Source organism: Entelurus aequoreus, linkage group LG05, assembly GCF_033978785.1.
Source record: "Entelurus aequoreus isolate RoL-2023_Sb linkage group LG05, RoL_Eaeq_v1.1, whole genome shotgun sequence".
In the NCBI taxonomy this organism is placed as follows: domain Eukaryota; kingdom Metazoa; phylum Chordata; class Actinopteri; order Syngnathiformes; family Syngnathidae; genus Entelurus; species Entelurus aequoreus.
This window is the reverse complement of record NC_084735.1, coordinates 72287311-72299705: the sequence shown is the minus strand read 5'-3', so window position 1 is coordinate 72299705 and position 12395 is coordinate 72287311. Positions and strand designations below refer to the sequence as shown.

Here is a 12395-nt window from a genome sequence, read left to right as displayed (position 1 = left end):
TTTAATAGAGTGGAGGCCAATATTTGCGGACATACTATAGTACGGTGTCATTGCTATGTAAGGTAGTATAATCTGGTGTTTAATAGAGTGGAGGCCATTATTTGTGGTCATACTATAGTATGGTGTCATAGTTATGTAAGGTAGTATAATCTGGTGTTTAATAGAGTGGAGGCCATTATTTGTGGACATACTATAGTATGGTGTCATAGCTATGTAAGGTAGTATAACCTGGTGTTTAATAGAGTGGAGGCCAATATTTGCGGACATACTATAGTACGGTGTCATAGCTATGTAAGGTAGTATAACCTGGTGTTTAATAGAGTGGAGGCCATTATTTGTGGTCATACTATAGTATGGTGTCATAGCTATGTAAGGTAGTATAATCTGGTGTTTAATAGAGTGGAGGCCAATATTTGCGGACATACTATAGTACGGTGACATAGCTATGTAAGGTAGTATATAACCTGGTGTTTAATAGAGTGGAGGCCAATATTTGCGGACATACTATAGTACGGTGTCATAGCTATGTAAGGTAGTATAACCTGGTGTTTAATAGAGTGGAGGCCAATATTTGCGGACATACTATAGTACGGTGTCATTGCTATGTAAGGTAGTATAATCTGGTGTTTAATAGAGTGCAGGCCATTATTTGTGGACATACTATAGTATGGTGTCATAGCTATGTAAGGTAGTATAACCTGGTGTTTAATAGAGTGGAGGCCAATATTTGCGGACATACTATAGTACGGTGTCATAGCTATGTAAGGTATTATAACGTGGTGTTTAATAGAGTGGAGGCCATTATTTGTGGTCATACTATAGTATGGTGTCATAGCTATGTAAGGTAGTATAATCTGGTGTTTAATAGAGTGGAGGCCAATATTTGCGGACATACTATAGTACGGTGTCATAGCTATCTAAGGTAGTATATAACCTGGTGTTTAATAGAGTGGAGGCCAATATTTGCGGACATACTATAGTACGGTGTCATAGCTATGTAAGGTAGTATAACGTGGTGTTTAATAGAGTGGAGGCCATTATTTGTGGTCATACTATAGTATGGTGTCATAGCTATGTAAAGTAGTATAATCTGGTGTTTAATAGAGTGGAGGCCAATATTTGCGGACATACTATAGTACGGTGTCATAGCTATCTAAGGTAGTATATAACCTGGTGTTTAATAGAGTGGAGGCCAATATTTGCAGACATACTATAGTACGGTGTCATAGCTATGCAAGGTAGTATAACCTGGTGTTTAATAGAGTGGAGGCCAATATTTGCGGACATACTATAGTACGGTGTCATTGCTATGTAAGGTAGTATAATCTGGTGTTTAATAGAGTGGAGGCCATTATTTGTGGACATACTATAGTATGGTGTCATAGCTATGTAAGGTAGTATAACCTGGTGTTTAATAGAGTGGAGGCCAATATTTGCGGACATACTATAGTACGGTGTCATAGCTATGTAAGGTAGTATATAACCTGGTGTTTAATAGAGTGGAGGCCAATATTTGCGGACATACTATAGTACGGTGTCATAGCTATGTAAGGTAGTATATAACCTGGTGTTTAATAGAGTGGAGGCCAATATTTGCGGACATACTATAGTACGGTGTCATAGCTATGTAAGGTAGTATAACCTGGTGTTTAATAGAGTGGAGGCCAATATTTGCGGACATACTATAGTACGGTGTCATAGCTATCTAAGGTAGTATATAACCTGGTGTTTAATAGAGTGGAGGCCAATATTTGCGGACATACTATAGTACGGTGTCATAGCTATGTAAGGTAGTATAACGTGGTGTTTAATAGAGTGGAGGCCATTATTTGTGGTCATACTATAGTATGGTGTCATAGCTATGTAAGGTAGTATAATCTGGTGTTTAATAGAGTGGAGGCCAATATTTGCGGACATACTATAGTACGGTGTCATAGCTATCTAAGGTAGTATATAACCTGGTGTTTAATAGAGTGGAGGCCAATATTTGCGGACATACTATAGTACGGTGTCATAGCTATGTAAGGTAGTATAACCTGGTGTTTAATAGAGTGGAGGCCAATATTTGCGGACATACTATAGTATGGTGTCATTGCTATGTAAGGTAGTATAATCTGGTGTTTAATAGAGTGGAGGCCATTATTTGTGGACATACTATAGTATGGTGTCATAGCTATGTAAGGTAGTATAACCTGGTGTTTAATAGAGTGGAGGCCAATATTTGCGGACATACTATAGTACGGTGTCATAGCTATGTAAGGTAGTATATAACCTGGTGTTTAATAGAGTGGAGGCCAATATTTGCGGACATACTATAGTACGGTGTCATAGCTATGTAAGGTAGTATATAACCTGGTGTTTAATAGAGTGGAGGCCAATATTTGCGGACATACTATAGTACGGTGTCATAGCTATGTAAGGGAGTATAACCTGGTGTTTAATAGAGTGGAGGCCAATATTTGCGGACATACTATAGTATGGTGTCATTGCTATGTAAGGTAGTATAATCTGGTGTTTAATAGAGTGGAGGCCATTATTTGTGGACATACTATAGTATGGTGTCATAGCTATGTAAGGTAGTATAACCTGGTGTTTAATAGAGTGGAGGCCAATATTTGCGGACATACTATAGTACGGTGTCATAGCTATGTAAGGTAGTATATAACCTGGTGTTTAATAGAGTGGAGGCCAATATTTGCGGACATACTATAGTACGGTGTCATAGCTATGTAAGGTAGTATATAACCTGGTGTTTAATAGAGTGGAGGCCAATATTTGCGGACATACTATAGTACGGTGTCATTGCTATGTAAGGTAGTATAATCTGGTGTTTAATAGAGTGGAGGCCATTATTTGTGGACATACTATAGTATGGTGTCATAGCTATGTAAGGTAGTATAATCTGGTGTTTAATAGAGTGGAGGCCAATATTTGCGGACATACTATAGTACGGTGTCATAGCTATGTAAGGTAGTATATAACCTGGTGTTTAATAGAGTGGAGGCCAATATTTGCGGACATACTATAGTACGGTGTCATAGCTATGTAAGGTAGTATAACCTGGTGTTTAATAGAGTGGAGGCCAATATTTGCGGACATACTATAGTACGGTGTCATTGCTATGTAAGGTAGTATAATCTGGTGTTTAATAGAGTGCAGGCCATTATTTGTGGACATACTATAGTATGGTGTCATAGCTATGTAAGGTAGTATAACCTGGTGTTTAATAGAGTGGAGGCCAATATTTGCGGACATGCTATAGTACGGTGTCATAGCTATGTAAGGTAGTATATAACCTGGTGTTTAATAGAGTGGAGGCCAATATTTGCGGACATACTATAGTACGGTGTCATTGCTATGTAAGGTAGTATAATCTGGTGTTTAATAGAGTGGAGTCCATTATTTGTGGACATACTATAGTATGGTGTCATAGCTATGTAAGGTAGTATAACCTGGTGTTTAATAGAGTGGAGGCCAATATTTGCGGACATACTATAGTACGGTGTCATAGCTATGTAAGGTAATATAACCTGGTGTTTAATAGAGTGGAGGCCATTATTTGTGGTCATACTATAGTATGGTGTCATAGCTATGTAAGGTAGTATAATCTGGTGTTTAATAGAGTGGAGGCCAATATTTGCGGACATACTATAGTACGGTGTCATTGCTATGTAAGGTAGTATATAACCTGGTGTTTAATAGAGTGGAGGCCAATATTTGCGGACATACTATAGTACGGTGTCATAGCTATGTAAGGTAGTATAACCTGGTGTTTAATAGAGTGGAGGCCAATATTTGCGGACATACTATAGTACGGTGTCATTGCTATGTAAGGTAGTATAATCTGGTGTTTAATAGAGTGCAGGCCATTATATGTGGACATACTATAGTATGGTGTCATAGCTATGTAAGGTAGTATAACCTGGTGTTTAATAGAGTGGAGGCCAATATTTGCGGACATACTATAGTACGGTGTCATAGCTATGTAAGGTAGTATAACGTGGTGTTTAATAGAGTGGAGGCCATTATTTGTGGACATACTATAGTACGGTGTCATTGCTATGTAAGGTAGTATAATCTGGTGTTTAATAGAGTGGAGGCCATTATTTGTGGACATACTATAGTACGGTGTCATAGCTATGTAAGGTAGTATAACCTGGTGTTTAATAGAGTGGAGGCCAATATTTGCGGACATACTATAGTACGGTGTCATAGCTATGTAAGGTAGTATATAACCTGGTGTTTAATAGAGTGGAGGCCAATATTTGCGGACATACTATAGTACGGTGTCATAGCTATGTAAGGTAGTATATAACCTGGTGTTTAATAGAGTGGAGGCCAATATTTGCGGACATACTATAGTACGGTGTCATAGCTATGTAAGGTAGTATATAACCTGGTGTTTAATAGAGTGGAGGCCAATATTTGCGGACATACTATAGTACGGTGTCATTGCTATGTAAGGTAGTATAATCTGGTGTTTAATAGAGTGGAGGCCATTATTTGTGGACATACTATAGTATGGTGTCATAGCTATGTAAGGTAGTATAACCTGGTGTTTAATAGAGTGGAGGCCAATATTTGCGGACATACTATAGTACGGTGTCATAGCTATGTAAGGTAGTATAACCTGGTGTTTAATAGAGTGGAGGCCATTATTTGTGGTCATACTATAGTATGGTGTCATAGCTATGTAAGGTAGTATAATCTGGTGTTTAATAGAGTGGAGGCCAATATTTGCGGACATACTATAGTACGGTGACATAGCTATGTAAGGTAGTATATAACCTGGTGTTTAATAGAGTGGAGGCCAATATTTGCGGACATACTATAGTACGGTGTCATAGCTATGTAAGGTAGTATAACCTGGTGTTTAATAGAGTGGAGGCCAATATTTGCGGACATACTATAGTACGGTGTCATTGCTATGTAAGGTAGTATAATCTGGTGTTTAATAGAGTGGAGGCCATTATTTGTGGTCATACTATAGTATGGTGTCATAGTTATGTAAGGTAGTATAATCTGGTGTTTAATAGAGTGGAGGCCATTATTTGTGGACATACTATAGTATGGTGTCATAGCTATGTAAGGTAGTATAACCTGGTGTTTAATAGAGTGGAGGCCAATATTTGCGGACATATTATAGTACGGTGTCATAGCTATGTAAGGTAGTATAACCTGGTGTTTAATAGAGTGGAGGCCATTATTTGTGGTCATACTATAGTATGGTGTCATAGCTATGTAAGGTAGTATAATCTGGTGTTTAATAGAGTGGAGGCCAATATTTGCGGACATACTATAGTACGGTGACATAGCTATGTAAGGTAGTATATAACCTGGTGTTTAATAGAGTGGAGGCCAATATTTGCGGACATACTATAGTACGGTGTCATAGCTATGTAAGGTAGTATAACCTGGTGTTTAATAGAGTGGAGGCCAATATTTGCGGACATACTATAGTACGGTGTCATTGCTATGTAAGGTAGTATAATCTGGTGTTTAATAGAGTGCAGGCCATTATTTGTGGACATACTATAGTATGGTGTCATAGCTATGTAAGGTAGTATAACCTGGTGTTTAATAGAGTGGAGGCCAATATTTGCGGACATACTATAGTACGGTGTCATAGCTATGTAAGGTAGTATATAACCTGGTGTTTAATAGAGTGGAGGCCAATATTTGCGGACATACTATAGTACGGTGTCATAGCTATGTAAGGTAGTATATAACCTGGTGTTTAATAGAGTGGAGGCCAATATTTGCGGACATACTATAGTACGGTGTCATTGCTATGTAAGGTAGTATAATCTGGTGTTTAATAGAGTGGAGGCCATTATTTGTGGACATACTATAGTATGGTGTCATAGCTATGTAAGGTAGTATAATCTGGTGTTTAATAGAGTGGAGGCCAATATTTGCAGACATACTATAGTACGGTGTCATAGCTATGTAAGGTAGTATATAACCTGGTGTTTAATAGAGTGGAGGCCAATATTTGCGGACATACTATAGTACGGTGTCATAGCTATGTAAGGTAGTATAACCTGGTGTTTAATAGAGTGGAGGCCAATATTTGCGGACATACTATAGTACGGTGTCATTGCTATGTAAGGTAGTATAATCTGGTGTTTAATAGAGTGCAGGCCATTATTTGTGGACATACTATAGTATGGTGTCATAGCTATGTAAGGTAGTATAACCTGGTGTTTAATAGAGTGGAGGCCAATATTTGCGGACATACTATAGTACGGTGTCATAGCTATGTAAGGTAGTATATAACCTGGTGTTTAATAGAGTGGAGGCCAATATTGGCGGACATACTATAGTACGGTGTCATAGCTATGTAAGGTAGTATATAACCTGGTGTTTAATAGAGTGGAGGCCAATATTTGCGGACATACTATAGTACGGTGTCATAGCTATGTAAGGTAGTATATAACCTTGTGTTTAATAGAGTGGAGGCCAATATTGGTATTGTAGCAGCACAACCCAGTGTCAATTAGAGCTGAGTTTTTTTTTTTAAATGGAGTAGTATGTTTTATCCCAGCGCAACACAAAGCCAATATGGTTGTGCAAACTGAGCTGTGCTTTCCAATATTGTAACTAGGGATGTCCGATAATGGCTTTTTGCCGATATCCGATATTCCGATATTGTCCAACTCTTTAATTACCGATACCGATATCAACCGATACCGATATCAACCGATATATGCAGTCGTGGAATTAACACATTATTATGCCTAATTTGGACAACCAGGTATGGTGAAGATAAGGTACTTTTTAAAAAAATTAGTAAAATAAGATAAATAAATTAAAAACATTTTCTTGAATAAAAAATAAAGTACAAGAATATAAAAACAGTTACATAGAAACTAGTAATGAATGAAAATTAGTAAAATTAACTGTTAAAGGTTAGTACTATTAGTGGACCAGCAGCACGCACAATCATATGTGCTTACGGACTGTATCCCTTGCAGACTGTATTGATATATATTGATATATAATGTAGGAACCAGAATATTAATAACAGAAAGAAACAACCCTTTTGTGTGAATGAGGGAGGGAGGTTTTTTGGGTTGGTGCACTAATTGTAAGTGTATCTTGTGTTTTTTATGTTGATTTAATTAAAAGAAAAAAAAAAGAAAGAAAAAACGATACCGATAATAAAAAAAACGATACCGATAATTTCCGATATTACATTTTAACGCATATATCGGCCGATAATATCGGCAGGCCGATATTATCGGACATCTCTGATTGTAACTCATTGTTTTGTTGTCCATCCTGTAGGGGCCGCTCACAAGTGTGGCACCACAAAGTGAGCGGACATCGCCTGTCTGCCGGTCTGCTGGCGATCCAAGAGTCCTTCAGAGCTCAACACAAAGAGACCGGCATTTGATTGAAGAGTTTTTTTGCACTTCAAAAAAGGTAGCACTCTTCACTATCTCTTGTCTCGTTAAACTGCAGAGCTTCACTTGTATTCCAAAGTGGAGCTCACAAACCCACGGTGAGACCTTTCCCGACATTGCTTCTCTTTGGCTCCGCTTGAGTTTTTTTCCCCCGTCGGAGGCTTTTGAAAGGTGGTCTGCCTCTCCCCAATGAGACATTCACGAAGAAGGAAAAAACACTAAGGGCGGAAGCAAGGGAAAGATGCAGCAAGCGTACGGCCCACGGACGCACACAAACACAGGAAGTAAGAAGGACAAACAGCAGGAAGTGTGGATTTTTTTTGTTGTCCAGCAGATGTTAAATGTGAGAAAACAGGAGGCCATGTACTGTGCCTACCTCTCCGCGGGGCGGCGCCACAATGTTTTTGCAATGTTGCGGATTGACGAAAACTTAATGAACCACAATGGGCGACTATTCTGAACGCTGGCGGATATCCGAGCAGACTCGGCGAATACTTCAACCTGAACGCGGTTCTGGACGTGACGAGGGCAACCAAAACCAGCAAAGGCGCGCCAGAAAATTGATGGAATTGTTCCACTCTATTTAATTCAACTCCAAATATCGGATATTTAAATCAAAGCTCTCAACAAAATGCACCTGATTAAAGTGTTTTTGTCTGAGAACGCGTGTCCTGTGTTCTTTGACGAGGTGAAGACGAGATGAATAAAGCTGGCACTCACGTACATCAAAACAAGTCACCTTTTCTCGCACTCTTAATACGCCCACACATAATTAATTTGCACACATTTCCATATCTTCCCCGTTCATCTGAGATTGGATGGTTTAATCTCTGATAAAAACTCTCAACAACGTGGGAAGAAAAAATACTTTTAACGAGGACGGAAGAGCCCTGTATAAGCGGGATTTTGAGGAAGGATTAATTTATGCACATGACAAACAAACAGGAGCACAGAAAAGGCCTACAGGCGCCTTCAATAAATCTGGCTATGTGTGCGTCGCTCCCATATGGAGCTAAAACAACTAGAAGTGACATTTTGGACCGGTCCCTTGGGCTTGGCCAAAAATATGTCGTAACCTACTTCACGAAAGGCCTTATGCATTAATCATTAGAAAACAGCGTGTACATTTTTAGGGTTTTAGTCATGTTTGATTGACTTCATCATGTACTGCGTCATATGCTGACAAAGTAAGATATTTAACACAACCATTAGATTGTTATTGTCTCTTGACAGCTATAACCGCTTCATGTGAATGTTTTTATTACAGCTACATTTGCTAATGTGTATGTTCTGTTTCCATGAACAACTCTTTAACACGCAACATTTCTGTTTCAGCTATTTATTCTAATACCATTTTGAAGCTATTAATGCTCATAGGGCAGTGGTTCTTAACCTTGTTGGAGGTACCGAACCCCACCAGTTTCATATGCGCATTCACCGAACCCTTCTTTAGTGAAAAATAAAATGTTGTTTTTTTTCAAATTCAAGACAAAGTTATATGTTTTTGGTAACACTTTAGTACGGGGAACACATTCTAAGTAACAAAGACTTAATTTAGAGTTTTTTGGACACTAGGGGAACATATTCTAAGTAACAAAGACTTAATTTAGAGTTATTTGGTTAGGGTTAGGGCCAGGGTTAGAGGGTTAGGGTTATAATAAGACCATGCCGAATAAGGCATTAATAAGTACTTAATAATGACTAGTTAAGAGCCAATATGTTACTAATTTGCATGTTAATAAGCAACTAATTAATGGTGAATATGTTCCCCATACTAAAGTGTTACCATGTTTTATTACTGTCAATCAATCAATGCATAAACGCACAACAAATTACACACCTGCAAATCAGTGTGACTTCTGCTGTTGCCGTATCCGTAATACGCCGATAGGGAGAAGTTTTTATTTACATGATGAGTCGGGTGTGTCTTGACCTCCGCCGAACCCCTGAGCCTGACTCACCGAACCCCCAGGGTTCGATCGAACCCAGGTTAAGAACCATTGTCATAGGGCTTAAGTGTGTATGTTATATTCCAGCTATTTATGCTAATATTTGCATGTCGTCATCGAAAAGTAACATGATGTTTCCGTTTATTATTTTCTACCATTTATAGTTCAGCTATTTATGTTAATATGAATTTAATAAAAACATGTACCATGCAATCACTTTATAGGACAGTGTTGGTAGTCAAGCTAAGTGTGCTAATATTTGCATGTAAGCATACACATGTTTGCCACTGAGTGCATTTGTACCCCAGCTGTTTGCTCTAATATGTATTTGCATGTTTGCTTGGTGGACAGGTCCATTAACACAGTTAGTACAGACATCAGCTATTCATGCTAATATTTGTATGTATTAACAGAAACCAAAAATGGTAAGTTGCAGCTGTTCATGCAAATAGTGCTACATTTTAGGTTTTTTCTGCTAATACTTGCTAAAATGTAATGTCTTGTTGACATTGCTCACATTGGTAGTCCAGCTAGTTATGCGAATACATATTTGCATGCTGTTCACACATCCTACTAACTGATGTTTCTTCTAACTCTTTTATAGGACAGCGTTCATATCCCAGCTATAAAATGCATGTTAGCACATAGTGGTAAGTTTGCCAATGTTTCCCTTAACGCATTGCATAATCCAGCTATTTTTTTATTTATTTATATTTGCATTTTCTATATTTATGCTCATATTATATTAGAATCTTGGCATGCACCAACGCTTTGTATAGCTTGGCATAGCTGCTATTGTTAGCTTGCTAGCTTTGTGTTTTCTCTGTTACTTGATATGACTACTAGGCTAGTGCTAATATTAATGTTTTGTAACATTTATCCCTACTTAGCCAACACTAATGCAGAATGTACACTAGCTAGTATGTTATGTTTTAATTCATTTACAATTCAAAAGTGTAACATTTTGGAAAGATCTCCATTAAAGGTGCTGTTTGCAACATCCTCACAGTAACATACAAAATATATATAAGACCACCACCGTCTAGTTTATGTTACGATTTGTGGTTTAACAGAACACACTTGTTTGACGATTGTCTATATTTTTCACAATTACGAAGTTTGTGTACCGTATTTTTCGGACTATAAGTCGCACCAGCCGAAAATGCATAATAAAGAAGGAAAAAAACATATATAAGTCGCACTGGAGTATAAGTCGCATTTTTGGGGGAAATTTATTTGATAACATCCAACACCAAGAATAGACATTTGAAAGGCAATTTAAAATAAATAAAGAATAGTGAACAACAGGCTGAATAAGTGTACGTTATATGACGCATAAATAACCAACTGAGAACGTGCCTGGTATGTTAACGTAACATATTATGGTAAGAGTCATTCAAATAACTATAACATATAGAACATGCTCTACGTTTACCAAACAATCGGTCACTCCTAATCGCTAAATCCCATGAAATCTTATACGTCTAGTCTCTTACGTGAATGAGCTAAATAATATTATTTGATATTTTACGGTAATGTGTTAATAATTTCACACATAAGTCGCTCCTGAGTATAAGTCGCACCCCCGGCCAAACTATGAAAAAAACTGTGACTTATAGTCCGAAAAATATGGTAATTACCTTTTTTTACTGGCCGAATAAATGATTGGTAACGAACAATTTACCGTCATGTTGTTGTTATGATAGAATATACATTCGGTGGCAGCTAATGTTAGCTATACAGATTGCTATTATTAGTTAACAACACTTAAAGCTAATGCGCGTGAATGTGTTACATACTTACGTCATTACGTAGGAGAAGCCGTAAAAGGGCGGGAGATGCTACGTAAAATATATTGGAAATTTGGCACCCTCTAGGCATCTGTGTACCGTAATTTCCGGACTATAAGCCGCACCTGACTATAAGCCGCACCAGCTAAATTTAGGGGAAAATACAGATTGCTCCATATATAAGCCGCACCCGACTATAAGCCGCAGGGTTTTGATGTGTAATTACCGTAGTATATAGGGGTTCCTGCTACCACGGAGGGGATTGTTGGGACAGAGATGACTGTTTGGGAACGCAAAGCGTCCCATTCATTAACAATAAATCTTTCAATCATTCAATCAAACTTTCACATCTTTGACATGGCGAACAGCATTCGTGCAGAGTACAAATAATACAACGGTGCAAAGTAATACAAAGTGCACGCCTGTACGTTATCAAAATAACCAGCCTACCGGTATATGAAAAGTCAGTCTTTAATCATTGTGTCATCGTCTTCCTCCTGCGTACTAAAACCACCGAAATCCTCATCGTCGGTGTCGGAGAAGAACAGGCCGTAAATAAGCCGCACCCTTGTATAAGCCGCAGGGACCAGAACGAGGGGAAAAAGTAGCGGCTTATAGTCCGGAAATTACGGTAAATGTTGCAAACAGCCCCTTTTAAGAACAGTGTTTTGAAACTCAAACTTGCCAGGCACCCGAGAAGAGAATGAACGTGGGGACAAAGCTAAAAACTGCAGCAACACCCACCTGTCCTGATGAGGAGGTAGGAATGTTTATCATTACGCATAACAAGTACAAAGTTACATTTTCAGCATAGACCCTTTCAAGTGCAGACATATGATTCCAGACTAGGCTCCTATGTGGGGGTTCAGTCTGGGTGCAGGGAAAAACAACGTGATAGCCACAATAAGCACATATACACATGTTACGACACATAAACCACAAGACTTGCAAAAGGAGGGGGAAGGGGGAATCCGGTGTTGTAACCGCAGCCTTTCTGTCGCACCTCAAGGGGGTTAAGGGGTGGGAAAGGCGTGGGGTGGGGGTACGTGTGCATATGTGGCAGTCAATTGTGTGTGTGTATGTGTTATGGCCTGCAAGCACGACAAAGTTCAACTCCTAAGGTGTTGTTGACTGGGAAGTCGTTTTTTTGCGTCATGGCTGCACTGTCCTCTGGGGAACGACTTTGCCAGTCGCTTGCAACTAGGGACAATCCAGATTAGAATGTTTGTTTGATCAAGCGGAGAAAA

The 12395-nt window shown here is 38.6% G+C and overlaps 1 protein-coding gene across 3 annotated transcripts in view; it reads left to right on the top strand.

Moving 5' to 3' along the window:
* si:dkeyp-23e4.3 (rho GTPase-activating protein 7) overlaps nt 1–8581 on the top strand; it is a 161263-nt gene extending 152682 nt beyond the window's left edge. For all 3 annotated transcript variants that reach the window (XM_062048866.1, XM_062048865.1, XM_062048867.1), the window contains one exon: nt 7291–8581. In XM_062048866.1, coding sequence (XP_061904850.1) covers nt 7291–7399 — 109 coding nt within the window. In that variant the 3' untranslated portion in view covers nt 7400–8581. The remainder of the gene's footprint in view (nt 1–7290) is intronic.
* The last annotated feature ends 3814 nt before the right edge of the window (nt 8582–12395 follow it).